This window comes from Chrysemys picta, chromosome 2 (assembly GCF_011386835.1).
Source record: "Chrysemys picta bellii isolate R12L10 chromosome 2, ASM1138683v2, whole genome shotgun sequence".
NCBI lineage: Eukaryota > Metazoa > Chordata > Testudines > Emydidae > Chrysemys > Chrysemys picta.
Window position 1 is genome coordinate 136,650,636 of NC_088792.1, and position 27,053 is coordinate 136,677,688.

General features: G+C 43.5%; 1 protein-coding gene across 1 annotated transcript in view; it reads right to left on the reverse strand.

Moving 5' to 3' along the window:
• The window catches only part of DNAH5 (dynein axonemal heavy chain 5), a 315,641-nt gene that overhangs the window by 223,308 nt on the left and 65,280 nt on the right, over positions 1-27,053 (reverse strand). Inside the window, exons 2-3 of the mRNA XM_065584236.1 lie at positions 4,406-4,540; positions 2,090-2,174 (exon numbers count right to left, since the gene is read on the reverse strand). Coding sequence (XP_065440308.1) covers positions 2,090-2,174; positions 4,406-4,540 — 220 coding nt within the window. The remainder of the gene's footprint in view (positions 1-2,089; positions 2,175-4,405; positions 4,541-27,053) is intronic.

Genomic DNA, 27,053 nt, shown 5'->3' on the forward strand with positions numbered 1-27,053 from the left:
GCAAGACTGAGATTTTTCTTTCTGTCTTCACTTAGTTTTTAATAGATACTTCCAAGCCTCCCAGTTTCTAGGGATTTAGGTTTTTAAAGAACAAATGGTATCAGAGTTTGTCCTCATTTTCTATTAGCACTAAGTTAGAGTTACCATATTTTGTGCCTCCAAAAGGAGGACACTCCACGGGGCCCCGGCCCCGCCCCCAGCTCCGCCCCAACTCCGCCCCCTCCCCAAAGTCTCCGCCCCCTCCCCTGCTTCCCGCGAACATTGATTCGCGGGAAGCCTGAAGCAGGTAAGGGGGAGTGTGGGGGGAGGAGGCGCAGCCCAGGCTGGCCCCCTGGCGGCTCCAGCCTGGGTCGGCTCGGGCCCTGGGGTGCCGGCCCCGGCCCCCGGCCGACCACCCCCGGCCCGCCCAGCACTCCCGGCCCCCGGCGGCCCGGCGCACCCCCCGGCTCCCGGCTCCCGGCCCCGCGACCCCGGCTCCCGGCCCCGCGGGCCCGGACCCCCGGCCCCGCAACCCCGGACCGGCTCCCGGCCCCGCGGGCCCGGACCCCCGGCCCCGGACCCTCGGCCCGGCACCGTGCCCCCAGCTCCCCGGCCCCGTGGGCCCAGACCACCGGCCCAGCACCGCGCCCCCGGCTCCCCGCCCGGCCTGGCCCCCGGCCCGGCACTGCGCCCCTGGTTCCCGGCCCAGCACCGTGCGCCCGGCTCCTGGACCCCGGCCCCGCACCGCCAACCCCAGCCAAAGAGGCCCCGGCCGAGCACCACCGAGCCCTCCCTCCCTCCCGATTTTCCCGGACATGCCCGGCTTTTGGGGATTTCCCCCCGGACGGGGATTTGAGCCCCCAAAAGCCAGACATGTCCGGGAAAATCCGGACGTATGGTAACCCTAACTAAGTTTTAATGACACTCACAATGCATTCAGAAATAATTTTGCTAATTTGCATTATTAATTGCTTGCCTAATAGACTTTACAGCAAGAGAGAGCAGTACGTTTACATCTCCTCTACATTTTGATTAATGGACTTTTTTGTAAGTTGTATTTTGAGCGGAGAGAAAAGTTGACTATTATTGCATAATGTGATGGTGCGAAACTGAGTACACACAACATTCCGTTATTCAAGACATTATTGATTAAAAATTTCATTCTCCTTACCTCATACATTTCCTGCCAAAAATCAGACTGATGAACTGTAAGAATTTCTGGAGGTAGATTACAGATTTTAAAACAGGAACTATTTCTTCTGATATAAAAGGTGTAACCTTTCCCACACTTGGCGCTATAGGCAGTAGCCTGGTAAGAAACCCAATATGATTTCGGTGTTGTAGCCAGGAGAGTAAAGCAAGCTGCTGGGCTTCTTAGCAGGATGTAACCACCAAATAGTATAAGGTATGCCACTGGGTTCCCTTCCCCTTTTTTGGTATTGCTCTTTGCTAGTATATGTCACAGATTTTGAAGCTGTCCTATAATATTCTCCTTTCTTCTCTCGTTACCCATCAGATGTTTTCACGTCCCTCTTTGCCATCTGTTAGCTTCTCCCTCTTTTTATCAAACTAGCTCCATCCCTCAGTACCTCACCTCCATATACAGTCAACCCATTCCTCCACTCTACAACATCCACCCTACTTCAAAATTTAATCTTCTAGCTCCAAGTGTAATTACACCAGGTGTAACTCTGTCAGTCACTGGCACACAGGTGTAAGGCAACCTGACTGAGGTTCAGAGTGACTTATATGTCACTTGAAGCTGGTAAATTCAGGAGAATCACCCTTCTAAATTATTTCCATCCCTCTGCAAATGCTTCACTTTTGAACATAATTCAGTTTATCTACTCTGTTTAAGGTTACACAGACACACAGCTACCATATCACGGAGCATCATCAGGGTTAGTTTATTGCATATGTGCAATACATCCTTGGCATTCACAGAATTTAAGTGGAGGGAAATTAGAAACATGTGATTTAACAAGATTTCAGGTGCCTTGATCCTCACTTTATTTAAATTGGAAAACAGCTATGTTTCAATATCACCTAGCACAACTCGGGATGTGACATGTTACAGTAAAGCAAATAGTACTATTACAAGTTACTTAACCAGTTTCAGGTGTCTCCACATCTTGATAGTAGAACATGATATGACGAAATCCTTCAATGGCCAAGAACTTATTGATGCGCTCAATCTGTTAAAAGGTTAGATCATTTACATACCTTTCCTACTTATTTACTGGATAGCTTAGCAGCATTCACAAAATCAAGCCTGAAGTACATGCATTTTAGCATCATTGTTAAATATGAAAGTTAAGCCATTATGTAAGGCCCAATTCTGCCACTTTTATTGAAGCTGAATTGCTTCTATCCAGGGCCACCCAGAGGATTCAGGGGGCCTGGGGCAAAGCAATTTCGGGGCCCCCTTCCATAAAAAAAGTTGCAATACTATAGAATACTATATTCTTGTGGGGGCCCCTGGGGCAAATTACCCCACTTCCCCCCTTCCTCCCTCCCCCCCACCCCCCGGTGGCCCTGCTTCTACCCCTGCCAATAAATCTACTTAATTAAATGGGGTTACTCAAATTGGTAATTACTGTGTAACATGAGGAAAAGTAGTAGGATCAGGCCCTTATTTAAGTCAGCCATACGTCAGCCATTTACTCTGTTTCTCCACCACCACAGTTTTAAAGATGAACTACACTGATTGGCTAATAATTAGCAAAATGTAGCTGCTGTTCCTAAGCAGTATGGCAGCAGCTTTTTGGATGTAGCCATGTTTGAGCCTCAAGGGGAATTTCATAACTATGTCCAGATTTAAGACTACCAAGAATGCCCTGCTCCTCTAGCTTCCTTGAGCTACATCTTTGGGATGTTCCGCCTTAGGTAACTGTCCCATAGGCCCTTTAGGGCTTGTGGTGGGGCAGCTGCCCCACGTCCGGAGAGGATGGGCTGCGGCAGGCCCAGGCGCCTGCGTAGACGCGCAGCCAATCAGAGAAGGGCTTACTGGGAGCCAATCAGAGGACAGATTGGAGCCAGCCAATCAGGGGCCAGCTCAGCCATATAAAAGACTGCTCAGGGCGAGAGCAGTCAGTCTGTCACAGGTCTTCAGAGGGGAAGGTCTGTCTCCAGAGCTGGGAGGCCAGCACCACGGACAGCGCAGTGCAGGCCAGCCTTAGAGAGCGGGAGAAGGTTCTACTCAGTAGCCTGCCAGGTGGCAGGTCTGGAAGGAAAAGGCCTAGCGGGGAGAAGGGCCGTTGGGGAAGCGGTCCAGAGGAGTAGTCAGAGGAGGAAGGAGAAGGAGGACAGCAAGGCTGTCGCTAGAGGGCCTCTGGACCGGGACTCAGAGTAGTGGGCGGGCCTGAGTCCCCTCCCTTCCCCCCTTTTTGTTCCCTTTGGTCATATGCTCAGCCATAGGCCACAGGGAGCGGCCAGCCGTAACCATGCCCGATCCTGGACTGTAGGGATCGGACTTAAAGGTGTGAGACTGTTGATCACCCTCCCTTCCCCCGAAGGGGGCGTGAATGGACAGAACTGTCGGAGGGCAGTGTTCCAGAAAGAGGACCCTGTGGGTCGGGAGCACAGCGGGTCCACACGCTAACCCCTGGTGGGATGACAGATGGGACACCACCAGAAGGAGGTGCTCTACTGGATCGAACCGATTCCTCGTAGCAACCAGTAGGAGATGCTGTGGTGGTGAGTCCCAACCCTGTCACAGGGCTCTATAAAAGGTAATCAGCAGCTTATTCACCCAGCCATTAACTGGCAGTCAGGGGGCTCAGGGTACAGAACCTATGCTTAATATTCTTTTATAGTGGCTGTATTGGACATGTTGGGGGTGTTTCTTAGCACATCCACAAATAGCCCCTAAAGGGTGTGGCTTCTCTTAGATGGACAACAGCTTCTGCTGAAAGTGTCCTTTCTTACTGCTGAAGTGGGAGTGCAGGTGACATCACTATGATTACAGATCACTGACAATGGGTCACTGAGAATCTCCCACAGAGCAAGTACTTCAATTTTGCAAAATCCTAGAGAAGCTCCCTCTACTAATCAGATGCATCACATTCAAAAGTCTGGGTTTAACCCCAGATTGATCTTCCATTCTGTTAAGGCCCAAATGTGAACATGGGAAATGAAGGGCTCCATTAAACATGGAAAGGGAGTTACTTCTTTCCTAATGAAGTTAACCTCTCTTGTAAACTTTGCAAATTCTCAATTATGTATTTTAAACTAAATATTCTATAGCCTCAAAAGCTGGAAGTGCAATATAGCTGAACTTGAGTGCAAGATGAGGGAAAAGTAATCAGAGGAGTCTGGTGATCCAGAGGCACGTACAAATTAACTGATAGCTGCTATAAAAGTTACAATAGTAACTCTGAAGCCAGAAAATGTGCTACAGACTTTACAGAGGTAAAATTCAACATACCTGGTTACCCTCAAGAATAGCATCTTCCACTTCAGCTTTGTCCAGGTCCACGCAGGAAGCAACAATATCCAATATATAATCATGCCTGCCATCCAGCTGAGCTCTTTTGGCCTCCTTCTCCTCCTTGAGCTTTTGCTGTAAGAAAACATTGACCATTGGGAGAAAAGTTAGAACTGCTAAAGTGATTTGTACAACTTAATTTGCTCACTTTTCAAGCTACATCTCCTTCTTTTGGTGTTTACTTACAGCTGACCTATTTTTAGGCCCCAACCTAGATTTGTGAAAAGTTATGAAATTTAAAGTTTTACAACTAATTTACTTGGTTCAACCATCCAATTTAGCCTACGACTTTATAAACTAAGCGTATTATATAGCATCATGTATTCCTATCAGAGGCCTTCTCTGGAGGAAATTGCATGAGGTACCATCCATATACATAAATCTATCACAATCCTCAGCTCCTAAAGCCACTAGTCCCTGTTTTTCAGACTATTTACATATGCTGTTTAGATCAGGACATGATTCCAACACATCCTATTTGTTATTCATGTAGGATTGCTAAGGTTTTGTGCAGTAAAAGGACAAAGAAGCTAACTGAGGTGGTTGGGATTTCACACATTATCTCTTTAGTATAAGGAGATGTAATACAAGCAATAAGCTTGAAGATACACAAGTGTTTACAAATGCAGTTAGCTCCTGCTATTAGATTAGTTTTTCAAATACTATACCTCAGCTTCTAATTAAATTGAATCCCATATGCAACACATCTCCTTTGGTTAGAGACAAAATAACCTTCTGGAATAGTTGCTGGTATTATTGTGCTAGCAGATCACACGAATTAATATTATTTCATTTTCAATAGAAATTTAGAATTATATTTTGTTGGTGGTAAATCCAAACTTAATTTCCCCAGGGATAATGGAGACTCCAGTAATTCTAGAGCATGAATGCAAGTAATATAGCCAGAAGCTGTAGCAGATCCAATAGGCCTTGCATAATTGAAATTATTCCTTTACGTAAATATCCTTCCTAATTACTGCAGGATCTTATAGAAGAATTTGTAAAAATTTCTTTAAGTTCTAGAGACATTTGTTTAGAATGCTTGAATGTGTGGGGACAGAATTCTTTTCTGTTAACTTATAAAATAGGTGACTGTGTTTTCATTAGGTTGATATGGTTGAAGAAGGCAATGGTAGTAAAATATTAGTTTTGTGCACATTAAGCACAATCTTATCATATCTGCAACTCGTTTGGTCCCTGGAAACTACAAAAGGATAAAACAAATGACAATGTGCTATACGCTGCAATCTATGGGCTTCACTCTGTGAGGTGGATAATCCTTGTCTTACAAAGAGAAAGATATTCAACTACAAAATGGCATCTCACATTTGTCAGCATTATTTTGCTCATTTTGTCCTTTTAAAAAAAAGTTGTCACATGATTTGAGCTCAATGTTCATTTACCCATGAAGCTGGTTAGCAAACTGATAGAGGGTGAAGTTCCTCCCTGTGATGGGGGTCTATTGCAATTTCTTTGCCCCACCCCTGCTGGAGGCGGTGCCACCCTAACACCCCCTGCCTAGGAAAAACCCACTCAACCTAGGGTACCCACAATTATTAGTTCTCTAATGGCCAGGCAGAAACAGTAACCAGTCAGAAGTCGCCAGGCAAGTTAAGAATGCTTCAAGCCAGGATGAGTGTGGGTAGAGCTGGGACGAGAGGAACTCCCCAGTCTCATCCAGAAACGTGGGGCCAGGTTAGGGCCTTTGTTTCCAGCACTGCAAACAAGCAACTACATTTTTGTTTACTAGTTTAAAGTTGTAGACCACCAAATTGTATTTTTGTTTGTTCATTAACCACTTAAAAACTGAGACCATGTTCCCTGCCAGAGTTCTTCAGCTCCAGGCATGCTGCCACAACTTGGTAGTAGAAATGGAATCGACTTCGCCCCTTTTCCAGGAAGGGGGCCGTGGAAGATCCCTTACAACTCCTGGCTCAGCAACTGCCGACCCAGGTGGAGAACCAGCAACTGCTCCATGAAGAACACGAGGCCTAGTGGGCCACCCAGCTGCAGCAGAGTGCTCCTCAAGCCACTTCTGCTGTTGCAGAAATGATAGCAACAGCATTTCCAGGAGGCCATACTTCAGTAAGTCACCAGCTGCTCCCCATCTGAAGCAACACCACTAGGGCTGGATATAATCCTCTCCAAATTAAAGCTCACTGATGATCTTGAGCCCTATCTCATCATGTTTGAGCAGGTAGCCCCAGTAGCTAAGTGGATGAAGACTACCTGGGCCATGCAAATAGATCACTTTCTGTCTGGGGATGCTGCTTACCAGGCCTTGATGACAACGCCACCAAGGACTATGACATCCTGAAAGCTGCTATATTCAACCAACTGGGGGCATCCCTGAAGATATACCGCCATCAGTTCTAGAGCACAAACCAAGGTTGTTCCCCAATGCCTAAAGGATTGGGTCAACCACTGGCTTCAGCCAGAATACTGTTCTTCAGAGACTACAGACTCTGTATTGCTGGATTGATATCCAGAGGTCTTGCAGCCTTTGTCAGACCTGGGAACACAGACAGAATCTTCGAGTCAGTGTCAGCTGCCATCCAACTCAGAGGAATTTGAGGGCAGGCTAGCCATGCAAGGATGATGGACATAGGCCTAGAGGGCCACAGGCCTAACCACATGAGGAATCCGCTTTGGTTATCAGGAAGGAACTGGAGAAGTCCCGGAATAAGGAGCACCCTTCTACTAAACCCCCAGGAGGCTCTCCGAGACACTGCCCCATGAGCCGCTTGAAGAGGAGCATGTAGAATCATGACCAGCAGGAGGCAACTGAGGATCCCCTAACTGGACAGTCATCTGTTTTCAGTGGGGGAAACCTGGGCATCTTAGCTGTTTGTGCCGTCTCATGGGCTGCAATTACTTGGTGTCTCTTGAACCAAACAGAGGACAATTGTAGCTCAAGTATGCCTTGGGACAGTGTTGAGGCTAATAGGCTTAGGATGCTCCCAAACCTTAGCGTGGGAAACCCTACTAGACCCAGAGAAACCACAGTAGGATGACTGGTATTCAATACCTCCTCAAGTTTCTGTACAGCATATACAATGCCTCCCTTTTGCTTGCTGCTAGGTAACAAGATGCTAGTGAATACAATGTTCTTGACAGTTATGTTATTCTTATGGCTAGTCTATTTGTTTTCTTATGTGCTATTCAGAGTTGATGATACAGACATGCCTGAAGGCTAGTAAAACATTAATAAAGTGTTTACATTTAAATACTGTTGGCACACAAACTACAGTTAATATAAACCTAATCAGCTTGAGTAATTCTCAAAAAAGAGGACTCTCTCTCATCATTACGCTTTATAACTCCTGAATTTCCCACTGACTCCTAGGTTGCAACACTTCATAAAACTACTTGCAAACTCAGACATGGAGTTACTGACTTTTATTAACTCAGCCTGTGTACTTAATTTAATACACATCTTATACACCTACTCAAACTCATAGTCAAAAAATTACAAAAGGTTGGTCGGCAAAGTTTCTGAGTGCCTATTTTCCTACAGATCAGTACTTTCCTGTAGGAAATCTGTTGAGCAGTTTATGAAATATTCAAACAAATATTTGGAAATAATCCTATGTGTTACTCCTTTCTATTCAATTAAGTTATACCAAGGCTCAACTGGGCTAATTGTTTTCTGACATGGCTTTAAAATGGTTATCCACAGCCTATTTCTCTTTACAAAGTTTTGTCATTTAAAAGACAGCATAAAGATAACAGGATCAACTAATGCTCAAGATTATTTTATTATCTGATGCAAAAATCACCACAACCATCAAATATACCCTTCCAGCTACTGGCTGGAGTTAGGTTGATAGGGAGCCTTAATTGTGGATTTCCTTAACTTAAGGTTTTAAACTGAAAAGAAATCTAAACTAACTTTTGAATTCTTGTTTTGGGGTAATTACACCCTAGCTATACTATATTGTGCCTTAGTTATGGTGCTGGTTGGGTCTATGTGTGGTATATGCACCCGCAGCCCCTAATGGGTGTGAGACCTCACAGCAGGGAAAACCCCTGACTCAGGAAGTAACCTTTAGAGACAGGCCCAGGGAGGAAAAGCAAAAGTGTTCTGAGTCAGCAGCAGGAGGGGAGCGGTCTCTGGTCTCTGTTCCAGTAATAAATACATTGTCTGCTCTTAAGGAACTTGTACCTGTGACATCATTCCAGGGACTCTGCCTGGAGACCACAAAGTCACACATCAATATTTCATCCTAAATTACTGATATATACTCTCCATTTTAATTTAGTCTGAGCATTCCTTTTTTTAAATGTTAATAAATATGCTGACATTAAACAAGAATCCAGAGAAAGAGCTACCATGCTATATTTCTAATGATATGAAGGCAAATATCTATCGCAGCATTGCCTTTCACGTTTTAGGGCCTGATTCACCCATATGTCCAGGCTGCTTTATGCTGCTCTAGAGCAGTGCAAGGCAGTCATGGCATATTAGCCAGTTTAACTGGACTTACAGCTGCTAGCATTGCCAGATTTACACCTTTTTCCCCCTCTTATCTTCCCTGTTGAGTAGATCTGGTACGACAGGTTTTTAAAAGTACAGCTAGGACTAACCATCTTTGCCAAAAATAAGTTTCACCTTCAAAGTAGGCTGGTGCATAAACTTTTCAAAAAAAAAAATTGTGAAAAGTTCTCTTAGAAAATGGCTGCTATCAGTTGTTCACAATTGAGTTAAGGCCACAACTGCCCTTAGCAAAGATGGCTGCTATCTCCTATTGCTCTCCATAAGAGCAAAACCAACCTGCCATCACCAAAGATGGCATCCTCCATGCTTTCATATCAACACTTAGCAATAAATAAATGGAGACGGTGGCCATCTTTTCTTATGAGTCAGTGGCCTCCATCCCAGTGAAACAGTGAGTTATGGTGGCAATTTTGAAATTAGTATTCTCAGTTTCTCTACAAATTGTTCTTCGGCTGAAGAATAATCTTTCAATTACGAGTAACAAGGAAACAAACATTTATGTATCATGGTCACTTTATCCATTTCACCCACATCTGAGGTTTCACTTCTGTACCTGCTTCTGTGTAGAAAGACAATGCCTGTGCTTACATCATTGAGGACTAAGAAAGGTCCGATACTTTCAACAGGATGCCTGCCTGACTCGTTACATAAGTTGGAAGCTATACACATAATGAAACAGATGCGTGTAGTCAATGAGGCAAGAGTCAAATAACAGCAAAGAAAGATTCTCCACTGCTTTTTTTCATTAGTATACACTGTTCAAGATCTGCACTGACTGAGGCAGGGTTCCTGTAAAAAATATAGTAATGCCATCATTTCACTGAAGACTTATTGTCATGTATATGCATGAATAGCAGAGTTAATTTGCATGAACAGTACTTTTGAGTACTCCACTTTAAAGAATATTCAGGCTGCCAAGTATTTCATGTGCAGTTTGTTCCTTTTTCATCATTCATGAAATCCTAACTTTTATGGGGAAATAGCCTTCTCCTGATACTGATTCCACGTTAAAATTGGAATTCCCAATTAAATGGTAATGACGTTCTCCTCCCACACCTTAGAATGATTCACTTGGTAATTTCCATCCAATGGAGCACACAATTTGTTCTTGTGATATCCAATTCTACACACAAGGATAAATCAAGCCTCGTATACTTACAACTGCCACTAAAAACTATTGAACAACGTATGTTGGGGTTTTTATAGATATATGCACAATATAATGTTATAATGTTCTAGTAATATCCATTAAGCACATATTATCAATATAACATTATATTGCATATATATTTCTAGTAGTTACATTGCCTGAATTGGTTTGTCTTTTTATAATCCTATTCACTTATGCTAAGCACCCCATAGCACTTTATAAAGCTGAAGTCAGCTTTGGCATTAGAAAGTAAGAAACATGTCAAAGGCACAATACGTTAATGTTCTGCCTCACTACAAGCTTGGGAGATACCTTCACGGATCAGTACCTAGAATTCTGGTATCCAAAACAAAGATAATGAAGGGACAGAACAACAAGTTAAGGAACTGGTACAAACTGATGGGTCGAATTTTAGTGATGTGTAATGAGTTTTGTAACTTGTAAAGTCATCCTATAAAACACTCCTAGCTGAAATGTGTAACTTTGGCAGCACACCTTCTGTGTAAGATGAATGTAGCAATGCTACACAAGACAGCTTCCAGGAAACTGCTATCATATTAAATCTTTTTTCCTGTACTATACTATTATTGACTTTTACAATAAACCTGACTGATATTGGTTATGTGGTCTCTTGAGTATATTTTATAACAAACCAAAGTGTGGTCAAGCAACTGACCATGAAATTTATCAACAAGGTAGTCTCCACCAAAACTTATTTTATAGTACAAATCAATTCCAAAGCTTTCAAGTATACTAATGTGTCACATAAGCCAATTTTTATATACCCAGCCTGTCTGCTGTAACAAGGCCCATGATTTAAGGAAATACCGTGTGGTCTACATTTTCTGCTCATCCTCTTTGATTAAGGATTTAATTTTGTGCACTATATAAAAATCACTAAGTATCTAAATGCTGACTGTTCTTTCAAAATGAGTCCAGACCAGCAGTTAAGTTCAGCTCAGTTTCATGTGCAAATCAATTAAAGACAACAGGGAACAGCACAGTTTGATCCCATATGCTGCTTTTAATTTCCAGTTTCAACAGAATTAGCGTACATGTCACCTTTTCACTGAAAAATGTCTTTAGCCAAAAAGTTTGGAATCACAGACATTGTCACTTTGAAACCACAGAGTACCTTATGTTGTTAAAACATATTGGAAAATTAGCTTAATACAGCATAGCAACAGTATCACTTTTTCACATAAAGGCTATCTGATGCAAATTTCAACTATTTGATTCTGCTAAATAAGAAAAGCCAAAACCTCAGGCTTCATACATGGAAATAAAGAGGTACATTAGTCTTTTACATTCATATGCCAGCTCCACAATAACCCAGCTAATTATAAAAAGATTTGAGGACAGCACAAAGAGACGGCAGTGATCATTTCTGCTCCACCAGACCTTTGGAAATTCCAGCAAGTAAAAATATCCATTGAGCAATACAAGCTACTATGAGCACAAACAACTTACCCTCTGCTGTATACATAGGTAAGAGTTCAATTCCACGTCTGTGCCCTTCTCTTCAAGGCATACAATGATCTCCGGAATATCCTGGGCCCAGGTCACCTGAAGCTCTCAGACTAAGACTAGTGAACAAATCCCCTCCATATTCACAGTGAGCTGTCCATAGCACAGGGAAAGCTCATCTGTACTGGACAAAGGCTTCTCAGGGGCCAGTCCAAGGCAATGGAATGAACTCCCAAAGGATCTTAGAGCACTTCAATCACCACTTTTTTCAACACTTAGACCTTGTCTTCAGTAACTAACAGACAGACAAGATAAATAAACTGTTCTGATAGAACATAAGAATGGCCATACTGGGTCAGACCAGTGGTCCATCTAGCCCAATATAATGTTTTCCAATACTGGTCAATCCCAGGTGCTTCAGAGGGAATGAACACAACCGGCAATCATTGAGTGATCCATCCCGTGCCACCCACTCCCAGCTTCTGGCAGTCAGAGACTAGAGACACCCAGAGCACGGGGTTGCATTTCTGACCATATTGGCTATTAGCCATTGATGGACCTATCCTCCATGAACGTATCTAATTCTTTTTTGAACCCAGTTATACTTTTGGCCTTCACAAAATCCCCTGGCAACAAGGTCCACAGGTTGATTGTGCATTGTGTGAAGAAGTACTTCCTTTTGTTTTATGATAAGCCCTATTAATTTCATTTGGTGAACCCTGGTTCTTCTGTTATGCAAAGGAGTAAATAACACTTCCTTATTCACTTTCTCCACACCATTTATGATTTTATAGCCCTCTATCATATCCCTCCGCCCCTTGGCAGTCTCTTTTCCAATCTGAAAAGTCCCAGTCTTTTTAATCTCTCCTCATATGGAAGCTGTTGCATACCCCTAATCATTTTTGTTGCCCTTCTATGTACTTTTTCCAATTCTAATATCTTTTTTCAGATGGCGTGACCAGAAATTCACTCAGTATTCAAAGTGTGGACATACCATGAATTTATATAGCATCATTATATTTTCTGTCTTATTATCTATCCCTTTCCTAATGGTTCCTAACATTCTGTTAGCTTTTTTGACTGCCGCTGCACATAGAGTGCATGTTTTCAGAGAGGCATCCACAATGATTCCAACTTGTTGTTAGTTTTTGTGTCTTTTGCTAGTTGCTCTTCAAATTCTTTTTGTCCTGCCTAATTATAGTTTTACACTTGACTTGCCAGAGTTTATACTCTTTTCTATTTTTCTCAGTAGGATTTTACTTCCAATTTTTAAATGACCACTTTTTGCTTTTAGCTGCCTCTTTTATTCTGTTGTTTAGTCATTGTGGTACTGGGTTTTTTTGGTCCTCTTCCTGCCTTTCTTTTTTTTTTTTTTTATTTGGGGTATACATTTAAATTGAGCTTCTATTAAGGTATTTTTTTAAAAATTCCATGTAGCTTGCATCCATTTCATCCTTGTGACTTTTCCTTTAACTAGCGTCCTCATTTTTGTGTAGTTCCCCTTTTTGAAGTTAAATGTTAATTTGGTGAGTTTCTTTGGTATTTTGCCCCCTACAAGGATGTTAAATTTAATTATGTTATGGTGGCTATTACCAAGAGGTCCAGCTACATTCACCTCTTGGACCAAATCCTGCATGCCACTTATGACTAAATCAAGAATTGCTTCTTCCCTTGTGGGTTCCAAGACTAGCTGCTCCAAGAAGCACTCAATAATGATGTCTAGAAATTTTATCTCTGCATCCCCCATTCTGAGGTGATATGTAGCCAGTCAGTATGGGGACAGTTAAAATGCCCCATTCTTATTATTAGAGTTTTCTATTTTTGTAACGTCTCCCTGAGAATTTAACAATCATTGACACCATCTTGGTCATGTGGGCGGTAGTATATTATTACTGCTCTTAATATTCAAGCATGGAATTTATATCCATAGAGATTTATGGTACAGTTTTCATTCATTGATTCATTATATTGGACTCTGTACTTGCTTTCACATGTAGTGCCACTCCCCCAGCAGCACAATCTATTCTGTCATTCCTATATATTTTATACCATGGTATTACCATGTCCCATTGAATGTGATCATTCCATCAAGTTTCTGTGATATTTATTTTATCAATATCCTCATTTAATACCAAGCACTCAAGTTCACCCATCTTAGCATTTGGACTTCAAGCATTTGTATACAAGCACTTACAAATTTGCCAATATTTAGTTGTCTGCCTTCATGAGATGTAACTGAATGGGACTCTTTCGTTTGACTGTTTCACTTCAGTTCCTACCTGTATTTTGTCAACTTCTATCCTCTCCTTGTTATACTAGGATATAAAGAATCCCCATTAATAAGTCCTCCCCAAGGGATGTCTCTGTCCAAACCATGTGCTCATCTGTCAGCTTTCCCTTATGCTTTAGTTTAAAAATTAAGTACCTAGCATCAAATGTTATATACCTAACTATCCTTCTACTTGGAGGAGCCTACTTCAGATACATGTACAATTCCATTTTCAATTTGAAGTTTTTAGTGCCATTGAACTAGAATTTGTGAACAATCCTACCCTGTTAAAGGCTGTAGCCTAATTTGGGATGGGCATGATGAGGCTGGTCCTACTGTTTGAAGAGATGTTCCATCAGGCACTGAGTTTTCACTATCCTTTATCCTATTGAGTTCTATTCCTGCTGTGCCACTTTGGACAAGTTACTTCACCTCTGGGTCTCAAGTTCTCGATCTGTAAAAAGGGGAAAGTTTCTTCAAGCCCTTTCAGATCTATGCATGAGAGGCATTATTGAAGACTCAAGTGTAGTTTAACCAATTCCATCTGTGCTGCACTTTGCCAGGCAAGACCATTCTCCAATGCATACATGGAAGAATGGACTTACCAGTGAAGTGTTTCCTCATGACTGGATATGGCATAGCAGCTGTCCCCATATGGTGCCCCCTGCCTACAGCTGCTCTGGTCGTCCACCTCTTCCCATGACTCGGCCCTCCAGCCAAGTCACAATTTAAGTCCACCCATCCTTGGGTATTTAAGTCCAAAACTGAAGGACCACTATGAACTCAAAAACAGGCTCATCTGAGAAATCTTCAACAGGACTCTACGCTTCCACTCAGGGCTTGTCTTCAGGCAGGCACTCCTTTCCTGGGCCCAGTCATCTCATCCTCAAAGAAGCACACCCAAGCAGCAAGCAGTCAGACTCTTGGCTGAAACCAGGTTCCCTAACTGAGGGATAAGCGAAGCTCTGATCTTTCCTGGTCAGCCCCAAACTGAGGTGGGTCTGCTTTTATCTCCCCTCTCCACTCCTCACATCTGCTACAGGTATAGCTATGTGGGGCCAAGTGGGTCCCCAGTCCCTCATTAACCTCCTTCTTGCCGGTGTGGGGCCTGTGTGCCCCATTGCAGGAAGACCATGACCTGAATTTGCTAATATCAAAAGTATGTCAACACAGGTTTAGATTCAAGATTTGACTATTGAACCCTAACCATGCTGCCCAGCCACGAGCAAATGAGCAACTGCCAGATCCACTTAGCAGGAAGAAGGATTGGAAGCTGCTTCCCAACTTCAATAGCTCTTTCTCAAATATGGAGCACATACACATAAGCTCTCCCTGACAGGAGAAATTTGCACAAGTCATTTGGATAAGGTATTATCTTCTATTTGTATTCTTTCCCTGTGGTATTGAATGAGTTGCAACAAATGTGTGAGTAGAGGATGAGCCACATTTATATTCAGGTAGTCTATGAAGGGGCATGTCCTCACACAGGCTGACAGGAGACAAACAAGCTTCTCTGGGCCTGTTCAACACCAACAAGGTACACCTGCAAGGCTTGCTCTGCCTGGTGAGGGGAAAAGTTAAAGGGGAAAACCTGCCATAGGAAGGGGAGGTGAACAAGAAGAGGGCTGCTCCACCTCACACAGCCAAGACTGGTTCACCAAGAGGGAGACTGCAACAAGCCTCACCGATCCCAAAGCTGCAAGACCCGGTCTTGGAGCAGTATGTCCCACGAGGAGGGGGTGGAGATAGACCCTATTTTAGACTAAGCCCAAAGGACGGACCTAGGAAGATTGCCTGATATCCAGGCCAGCCTTTCTCCTCTTTAGTCTCCTATGGACTCCCCTCTCCCATAAGGGAAGAAAGAGGGGAGAGGACTTTTCTTCTGTTTGTTTGCTCTAAGAGCCCCCTTGGGTATCCCTCGGGGGGGCATGGAGAGGAAGACAGTATAAGGACCTGAAGCAGGGTCGGGAGAGGACTCCTGCCCATCGCAAATGGTGGAAAACGTGGGCATAACCACACCTGATACAAGGGATTTTAGAAAAAACACCCTAGAGGGAACAGAGATCAACTGCTCCATGCAACATGGAGCGGTGCTGTGAGTGGTTAGCCAAGATGCAGCAGCAGCAAGCTGCTCAACAACACAACACCAGTTCCAACAGCGTAGCTGCAGCAGTGGACCGCCCAGCAGCAAGTTCAGACCACACAACAGCAACACCTGAAGGAACTGATGGCCCAGCAGCAGGAATTTCAAAAGGAGATGCACAGCGGACAGTGCCAGCCCTCTGCACTCAGGGAATCACAGCAAGTCATGCCTCCACCAAAGGTGTTCCCCTGCCAGTACCAGTAAAGCTAACCAAGATGGGGCTAGATGATTACCCTGACACCTTCCTAGTTATATTTGAGAGAGTGGCATTAGCAGATCAGTGGCCCTCAGAACACTGGGCTTTGATCCTGGCCCCATACTTGATGGGTCCTGCCAAGGCATCCTATCATAGTCTGGACTTGGAGAGGGCAAAAGACTACAAACAAACAAGTAAAGTCCACCATTTTGGACAACTTGGATATTTCTGTGGAGACCCATCGTCAACAGTTTAGAACCAAGAGCTACCCCAAGGGGACCAGACCCTGGATAATAGTGCAACAGTTGAAAACACTGTTGGAAGTGGCTCCATCCGGAGGAGCAATCATGGGCGAGGTGGCTAAGGCCATTGTGACAGAGCAATTCAGAAAGATATTACCCGCAAAAGGCAAGAAGTGGATGCCATGACACTGCCTGGGGACGTTATCAGAAGCTGTAAAGCTAATGGAAGGCTTTGTAGGAGCCAGAGGATTGTTAGGGACAGAATCACCCAAGGCCTTGACAGGATAGCGGATGGAGAGGCAAGAAACCTCGGGAGGAGAGAGAATGGTGAGCCAGAAACAACAATCTCCCAAAGGGGCCCAGCTCTGAAGAGGCCCTCCCACATAGTCAGATAACTCCATGGACCAGTATTGCCATAGCTTTTGTAGAGCACAGAGGAACAGCCTCCAGGTACCTGGTTGCATAGTCGACAATCATTAATATGTACTGATGCCCCAAGGCAGTTTTTTCTAGGGATCCAACCATGGCCACACCAATTCTCTTGAAAGGTTTCTCGATTAGGAGCAGATGAACATATTGCACACAGATGCTTTGAACGTTGGGCTCAGCACCGTACTCTCACAAGACTTCGGAGGAGAACACCCAGTCCTATATCTGAGTAGGAAGCTCTTTCCTAGAGAAAAGGCTTACTCAACTATAGAAAAGAAGGCATTACTGATTAAATTAGGGTTGCCACCTGTCCAGTTTTCACCCGGACGGTCTGGGTTTCGGGTTGTGTGTACAGGTGCCATTTGACAAGCCCGGATGTCTGTTTTTTTTTAATCTGTGGCAACCCTAAGTGGAGGAAGGAGGCAGCGCAGCAGCCACAGCTGCTGGGGGCCAGGCTGCTCGTGTCGCTTGCAGCGGCGCATGACATGCAGGGGGCAGAGCCTTGGGGGAAGAAGCAGAGCAGAGGCAGGCTGAGGTGAGGTCTTGGGGGAAAGAGGCAGAGCAGGAGGTGGGGCCTCAGGAGTCCAGTTAACACCCATTAGAAAGATGGCAACCCTAACTAAAATGGGCTGTAGATTCCCTCAGGTATCACCTGTTGGGTAGCCACTTCTCTCTGGTCACGGATCACACTGCCCTATACTTCCATGAAAGACACAAACCCATGCATAATGAGATGGGACCATGCGCTACAACCCTACGGTTTCAGAGTACAGCACGGGTGGGAAAGGACCATGCTAACGCTGATTTCTTTTCTCAGGAGATATGGGAGGGTGACAAACTGCCCCAGAACAGCCTTTCCAGTTTGAAAGGTGGGGTACATGAAGCAACACACCCTCACACTAACAGAGAGGACGCCAATAAGCTCCTCTGGGCCTATTCAACATCAACAAGGCACACCTGCAAGGCTTGTTCTGCCTGGAGTCGGGGAGCTTAAAATGGAAAACCTGCCACAGGAAGGGGTGGAGAACAGAAAGAAGGCTGCCCCACCTAAGGCCTGGTCCACACTAACCCCCCACTTCGAACTAAGATACGCAACTTCGGCTACGTGAATAACGTAGCTGAAGTCAAAGTACCTTAGTTCGAACTTACCGCGGGTCCAGACGCGGCAGGCAGGCTCCCCCGTCTACTCCACGTACTCCTCTCACGGAGCAGGAGTACCGGTGTCAACGGCGAGCACTTCTGGGATCGATCCCAGAAGATGGATTGCTTACCGCCGGACCCGGAGGTAAGTATAGACCTACCCTAAGACATCCGAGACAGGCTTGCTGACAGGGAGACAGTACGAAGCCTACCACTCCCAAAGCTGCAAGACCCAGTCTCAGAGCAGTATGTCTTATGAGAAGCGGCTGGAGTTAGACCCCATTTAGACTAAACCCATAGAGCTGACCTAGAAAGACAGCCTGAGATCCAGGACACCCTTTCTTCTCTTTATTCTCCTACGGACTCCCCTCTCCCATAAGAGAAGGAGGAGGGGAAAGGACTTTTCTTTTGTTTGCTCTAAGAAACCTGCTTAGGCATCTTCCGGGGAGTGGAGAGGAAGACAGTATAAGGACCTGAAGTGCGGTCTGGAGGGGACTTGAGGGGACCCTGGCCCTCCATGTTGTCCCAAAGGCTACCCAAGGGTATAATTTTTCTAGACGATTTATAACCACTCAGAAGTGTGTACTAACATTTTATACCTCCAGACAAAACTCTAAAGCTTGCTTCAGCTGAAATCTGTATATGATTCCTTTCTGAGGGACCCAATGTTGCCAAAAGGAGGTACTCCCTCCTTGAAGGTCAAAGATACAACAGGAGAAAAGTATATATCTTCTTTTAGGTTCAGGTTCCTAACTAGAAGGGAAAAGCTAATTGTATTAGGAAATCTATGGTGTCTGCTTAGAGAAACCAAAAATAGAGCCTTAGCCAATTTCAGGTACAGCTGGTGAAGTACTTCTAATGAAAACTCAACTCCTCCTCTACCTCTACCACTGCTGGCAATTATCCAAGCATAAGGTAAAATCAAGTCTTTAATATGTCCGGTCTGTATTTCTAACACATGTACTACATTTTGAGGTTTAAGAAGTTTTACATAAAAACTAATTTACATTCGTTTCCTATTTAATCTCCGTACATAAAATATATTAGCTTCTACGTGGAGCCTTGCTGCACAAACAAGCCTAGACTTGACAAACCAAACATTTGAGTTGGATTATTTCACCATGACAGCAAATGGAGCTCTTACTGACAGATTTGTTTGAGAAACTAATAGCAATCCATCCTGCTATGCAGCTTTCTTTCTGAGTTATTGCAAACAGTACAATCAAAGGTAGAGCAAATGGTCATGATGGCAATCTAAGCAACTCAGTTTTTATCCACTTTTAAAACACTCTTCATTTAAGCCACCCCTAGAATAGGGAGGGTAAACATCCTCTCACTCAGGCCACTGTCACATTTGCCAAAGGTATCATTTAATGGGTGCTTTTCATTATTAAAGCTCTCTTCGCATCCTACTTACCATCAGGAGAACCAGTTTGAACTGTGTATGTAATTATGTTTCCATGTGTCCATAAGGCAGTAGAACAGAAAACTACATTGTAATGGAGGTGTTCCATTGTAGAAAAGAGATCCACAAGTCACTACTGATAATGCACAACTACTAAAAAACTGAAGAGCCTTCTAAGGTTTTTTGTTACTGTTTTTTCTAGTTTTTTTTTAGTAATCTAGATTAACAACTAACCTGATTTCTGGTACACAACCCTTTCCTGTGGACGACAATCAATTTCAGCTCTTGCAGAACATAAATCCCATACTGGACAAGCTGGCATGTAAAGAGTATTTAAAATTGTGTTCAGAAAAATGAATTACTTATGCATACCTGACCTTCTGTCCACAGACAAGAAAAGAAGAGTTGCCATAACACACACATAGCATTAGGTAGAGACTAACAGTACACCATCATCATACCGTCATCTGGTTTATTGGAAAATCTTTGAGCTCACAGCAACCAAGATGATAAAAAGCATGGAACAGGCAACTAGTCAATATCCAAAGTAAAGCATAATAAATACAACAGCTGCCACAGAAGTAGAGTGGAAGTGGTGAGTGAGTGACTCCAGACACAGCTATTCAGAAAAGGTATCCCTATGTATCAAGCCATAGTTTGTGTTAACAGAAGGCAAAGGACCCAAGAAGAGAGCAGGATGCCTCAAACCCCATCAGTGATATGAATCAGGGATCAATAGCCACAACTAAAGTGCAAAACAGATTATTTTGTGACAAGTCTACACTGGTAGCTGCAATTTGAATATAATACATGCAAGGGATGCATACTACCGATGGTGAAGCTAAGGCACAATCACACCTGAATGCTTGCATGTGCAGACCAGTACCATCTCCAAACTCTACCTGATGGACACTTGACAGTCCAGAGGGACCCAGAGTTATATGTAATTTCTCACAGGAGGCCACAATATTAACAGTAGCAATTATGTACTCAGCAACCCAGACATTTCAACATTAAGCAGCCTGAACACCACCAATGGGGACTTGGACTGCCAAGCACATCTCATCCCATGAGCCGAAGCACAAGTCTACCAGGGCCCAGCACTGAACAGTTTCTCCTGTTAAGGGCTTGAAGTTCAAGTACTTCCCTCACACCCCCATCCATCTTTCCATTTTCAGGCAAATTATTTTAATTGTCATGAAACCTTGTTCCAGCATCAGTTCTCTTTTCTTGCTTAAAGGATAATCAAAAGTTTTCCTGCAACTTTAAACAGTCTCACTCCTTACAGTATAAAGGGACCACCATTCGAGAAGGTCCTGTTTCACAAGAAGAGCAAATTACTTAAGCACACATAAGATATATTTGAATTGGACTTCTACATATTTTGCTATACTAGTAAATATATTGAGGGCTTCTCTACATGGTGAGTTAGTGCATGGCAAAGAAGGATGTTAATCTGTACCACACTTCCACACTAGGGATTTAATGAAAGGGTACTATGGAACGTGTAGTGAGTCGTAGTGCGGTTCACACAGAGTGTTAGCACAACTGCATAAGAATGAACTTTAAAAATAAAGCATTTTTCATTGAAATTATTTCAAATTACACTTTACATTTGGTTTCTTACCTGAAAATCTTCTTATTCAGAAGATGACAACAACTTGAAAATAATGTACCTGGACAAGAAGTCAAAACTTTTTAGTTTACCAAGATCCTTTCTATGGAAGAAAAAATGTGGTTCATGCATTCTAAAAATTCACTTTCAAACTAAAAGTCTCAAAGCAGTTTGTGTGTTGTACATTAGGTTTTTCGTGCTGGATTCTCAGAGAACTCATTTAATATACTTTTGAATATGAAGCCTGCACTAAGTAGTCTCTCTGACCATCCATAATCACATCAAGCTAATCCAAAAACTGTGTGTTAAAGTAACTTCTCATCTAATACACCTTCAATTACAGGATATGTAAGTATTTAATATAATTGACTGAATTTATTCTTCAACATCCAAGTTTAACCAAGTCATATTGCCATTTTACATGTAAATAAACTGATGCCAAAGTAAGGTAAAGTGACTTCTTCAATGTCACAACAAGTCAGTTCTAGTCCCAAATGTGTCCTAAGCTTTAAAAAAAAATAAAAAATTTAAATCTTGGGCCATTTAAATCTTACACCTAAATCACACAAACAGATAAACCAGACCAACTTCTCACTGTTCTTAACAAATTACTTGCAATTGTTCCTTCCTTAGATTGTTTTTTAATTTGTCTGACAAATCTTCAAGATATTGTTTTACGAGATTTTTTTATGTTAGTATGAACTTTTTCCACACTTCAGTCTTCCTTACCTTTAAAACTCTGGTGACACTTTGTTTCCAAAGTTGTTTTCTTCCAGCCCTAAACATTGCTTTAAATCAATGTAGGATACTATCAGCATCAAGAGGTGTCAGTTTTCAATCCACACAGCTTATAGATTTGCTTGAGCTGCTACATTCCTCATCCAATAGTCTTTTTTCCTAACAGGCCTCTTGGAGAGCCAGCAGCTGTCAAAGTTTGGATTTGTGTTTCTTGAAGCAAGAACTGATGTGTGCTTTTACTAATACAGGCCAAGCTGAACTGATTCAGAAATCACAGCCACTAACCACCATAATTTACTGTCTTTGGAGCATGAGCCATGGAAATACAACTAACAACCAACCTCTCTGTTGTTAAGGTAATATTGTTTATGTACAACACTGTTTGGTTTAGAAATACTCATGCTCAATGGCCAACGTAACCATTTGTACAAGTCATTTTAAACACGCCTTATCTTGATTTCTGTTTACTCCTATTAATGAAGGCCTCAAGTGAACAGAAATCTTTACCTCTTTGTCAGCTATGACTTTTTGAGTGATACAGAAACTCAGGAAAGAAGCCTCTTCCACAAATCTTTAATCAAGACCTTGGTCTGTGGACTACTGAAAAAAGTACTATTAGGCATTTTTGTGCCCGTTTTTTGCCAGCCCTATGCTCCTCTTTCCTCTTAGTCCTGCTCAGTTACACACTGAAATAGTTGTTAAATGTTTAGCTTTTTCTCTTCAAATATTTTCAGCAGTTAGTTTTCAGAAGTGGCAGATCTTTAAGGCCTCCACACAAAAAAAAACAAGAATAAAGCAAAGTAACTTATACAGCTATTTTTAGGAACTTTTGTTCAGTGTGATAAGTACTTAAGGTTATACTCAATACTCAAAGTGAGAATTGTTAGGTATATTGAAATACTTTGTTGCTTAAGAAATATTGTTAATTTCCCTCTCCATCTCCCCACCCAATGTAATGGAAATCTAGATTAGCTTTACACCCCCCCGCCCAAAAAAAAGGTTAGACAAGTTCATGCAAGAAATGTGATGGCAATTAAGAGAGTTGTGCTTTCCTCTGCATCTTTTGATGGTCTTTCTCTTTGCCTACAAAGTACCAGATGTGCGAGCATGCTAACGCTTCACTTTGAGTTGTGTATCAGTTCACAGGTATTTCAGAGCCCCCACAGAACGTCTAATACACAAGATGCACTTTTTCAAGTAAAACCACTACTAGTATATTTTCTTCTATGGAAGCACATATCCCTCTATGGTCCAGCAAGGACACCAACTCAAGGATCCAGGCTCCTCAGATGTCACCTCTCTTGGACAGAGACACACATTTCCCCCGCTCCTGACTGAGGTATTTCTAGGCTGCACAGCTTCTTGCCCACACTGTGAATTACCCAGCAAAGGACGAACTGCCTAATCAGGCCTGCTTCACTTCTCTTCTCAGAGATGGTAAACAGTGCAATTACAACAGTTTAGTTACCATGCAGGCTGCCCTTTGTAAGCAAATTCATTTATTCTTAAGGTGGAAGCTTGAGAGAGAAAACAAATTAAAGCCAATCAAAGAGCCTAAACGCATGCTAATCCCAGAGATCACCCCCGATGCCAACAAGGGCACTGGCTGGTGATTAGTCCTTCAAATCCCACTCAGAGTGTTTCCTGTGGTCACAAGTTCATCACAGCTGCAGAACAAGCCCCCTTAGTCTTATGGGGGCTCAGTAGACCAAAGTCCTGCCAATCCTTCCCTAAGGATTGGGCCCCCTGCCCTATAACAGAGGTGCTGTCCATTTTCTGGATCAGAAAGAAGGCCCTGAGTCAGTTTAAACTCTGGCTTTTTAACCAAAAACCCTTTGTTGACCTCTGGAGAATCCACTTTGAACCGGTATATATGAGCTTCTCTCAAGGTGGTGGTAGCTCTCTGGAAGCGTTAAACCTGAGTCAACTTGCTGTATCACTCTCAACTGTGCTTAGTTTCTGCAGGGTATGGTCCAGTCTTCCTCCCCAATAGACACAAATATAATCTTTTACCAGTACATAAACATTTGCATTTTTAATACAATGAACTCTTAAACGACCTAAAATTAATTCCATAAGGTTGTCCAGGATATTTTTATATATATGACAGCAATTTGTTAGGTTATACTGCATCAAAAACTCAAAAAACAAAAACTCACCCTGGGCCCTACTGTTGTAATCCTTGCACAAAAGCACTTTTACCTCACTGAGTTATACATTCATAAATGCTGCATGATCATAGTATCATCTTCTTCACTATGTTTTAAGGCTATGTAATACTGACACCTGTAAGTGTCCTTGCTCTCAACACGTTTAGAAGATGTTAAACATTAAAGGCCAAAACATGTTTCCTTACTCAAGTGAGTAATACCATGGAAATTCATGGACCTGGTATATGGTTTCCCCAAAAGTCTTTGAACCCATGCCTACATAAGTACCCAAATCAGGGGTTCTCAAACTTCATTACACTGCAACCCCCTTCTGACAACAAAATTACTACACGACCCCAGGAGGGGGGATTGAAGCCTGAGCCTGCCCAAGCCCCGCCTATACGGGTGGGGGGAGCCAAAGCCAAAGCCCAAGGGCTTCAGTCCCAGGCAGGGGGCCTGTAACCTGACCCTGATGCCCAGGGCTGAAGCCCTCGGGCTTCAGCTTTGGACCCCACTGGTGCGGCTTGGGCTTCAGACCCAGGACCCAGCAAGTCTAAGCCAGCCCTGGCAACCCTGTTAAAATGGGGTCGCAACCCACTTAGGGGTTCCGACCCACAGTTTGAGAACCGCTGCCCCATCACTATATCCCACAGACAACAAAGTTTTAGCCGCAGATCTATTAGCGCACATGCCTGCACCCATACATTGCATCTATATACAATGGTAATACTCAGAGAAAATATGACCCAGATAGCAAATTCTGAGGCAGGATTGCAGCTCTAGAGATTAAGGTTGAGACTCTGAGCCTGTTGTTGGTATCTGGAGGCCCAATTCCCAATAAATCAATGAACATTCAAATTCCTTATGATGCTTTGAAAATTTCAGCTTCAAATGTTGGAAGCAAGCACACAGCTCTACCTCAAAAAGATGCCATCCTCTTTTCCAGCTAAAGAAAAATATGCAACACTTTTCATAAATATGTGCATTCTCCTCTTCCTAGTCATACACTTTGTATACAGACTATTTCATAAACTTATATTAAGCCTTTAACTTAATAGATCAAATTTAACTTATTGCACAATTCTCTTCAGTACAATCTAACCTTTCCAAAAAAAGTCACCTTTGAATGGTATCTTCAAGCTCCTGTGCTTTTCCTTGTTTAAGTATTTGTAAAATCATTTAAATTCCAAGCATCCTTGTGTTCCCTCTTAGTAGCCGAGATGTCGTTTTCCCTTCCAGCTAAATGTATCCAATTGATGGAAGATACCCAGGACAGAATCACCTTCAGATTCTCATAACCACTGTCACTTACTCATTTTCTGAACACTGGGGAAATCAGAGAGCAGTACTGTCTAAGGATTCCAGCCTAATGACAATACAGATAATTAAATTTCAAGTGTAAACTTTAGTCTGATTTGAAAGCAAAATAAGTCAGCCTTAAAGAATGAGCTCGACAGTTAATGGGCTAGCCTTGCAATTCAGACAGGTCATTTTCCAAACGAAAAAGGAGATACAGGAACTGGGCAAGAACGAAGGCTCCCAGTTTGTCAGGAGTTGAAAACAGAAACCTGAAAGGAGAGAATGGATGCAGCATCTGCCAAGCTGTATTCTTCATTTGCCTCTGAGGGGGTCAGGACCCATAATTCCAGAAAAGCATGGCACATGCACTTCCATAAAGGACCCAGGGTAGCTGAAAAGTTATTGAGAACAGCAAAACAGAGACTGTTGAAATATATTGATTTTTAACTATAAAAGAAAAATACACCCAACCTTCACTATAGCAGACCTGGCATTTTGCCGTAATCAAGTATCTTTTAGAGTCTATTTTGTAACCAAGGTAACACTATTTCCATGCGTCTGACGAAGTGGGTATTCACCCACGAAAGCTTATGCTCCAATACTTCTGTTAGTCTATAAGGTGCCACAGGACTCTGTCACTTTTTACTATTTCCATGGTTCTGGTTAACAGATTTAAGTGAAAGGAACAAATAACCCATTCTTGCTTTTTAGAAAAATATTTATTAACATGCAAAAAGCTTTAACTATAACATGGAGGTTGTACAATAAAGCATTTAAATCAGGCAAAGCAAGGTTACATGTCAAAGCTAAATGTCCTCCTGTTATGAGACAGTAGTTAGTAATGTACTTTAGTCTTCATTAGGGGCTAAAGATGGTGACTCACCAGCCACTACACTACCTTATGGCTGAATGAGGTGATGATGGGTTTTTCCTCTCCACTGCCCATTGACCAGCCATTCAAGTCTGCTGGTGGTCCCCTTAGCCTTGTGGCTCTGTCCACATTTTACATTGATGTCACATTTTACTCCTCACCCCTTCCCAGGGAAGTCAGAGTCCAGTTCACTAGCAGTCTGGCAGCCTTGTACCGAGTCTAAACCCACTAGCCCTTATGACGCTTGTGTTGGGCCTTCACCATACCTTTCCTTGGTGGCCTGTAGGGGAAACAAGTCAATCTCTCTACTCTGTGTTCCAGCCCAGGGTCCCTGTAGCAGGTGATTAAGATCTGCCTCTTCAGTCCTACTGATTCTTCCCTGGACTTCTTCCTACTGTGGCCCCCTAGGCCTTCTTCCCCAGCCTTTTTCAGGCCTTGGAGGGAAGGTAACAAAGGAATGGCATGACAAGAATAGTTAGGGTTACCATCCATCCGGGTTTCCCCGGACATGTCCGGCTTTTTCAGTGTTAAATGGCCGTCCAGGGGGATTTCTAATCAAGTAGAAATGTCCGGGATTTCCCCCTTCCCCTCCTGCGGAGTGCGGCGCGGCTGATTGGACGCCTGGCCTGATTGAAAGCCGCTCGCAGCCACTAGGGCCTCTAGCAGCCAGAGTCCCTCCCCCTCCCCCGCTCCCTCCTCCCCCACAGAGCAGCGCGCTGTGTTTGATTCCACGTGGAGCCTGCATTTCTCCCTCTGCCGGGGGAGCGGGGGGAGCAGGGCAGGCGGCGGGTGTGTATGTGTGTGTGTAGAGGCTGCAGGGGCAGGGGGTGCAGAGGCTGCAGGGCGAGTGGGGAGCAGGGGGCACAGAGGCTGCAGGGGCGGGGGGGTGCAGAGGCTGCAGGGCGAGTGGGGAGCAGGGGGCACAGAGGCTGCAGGGGCGGGGGGGTGCAGAGGCTGCAGGGTGAGGAGGAGCAGG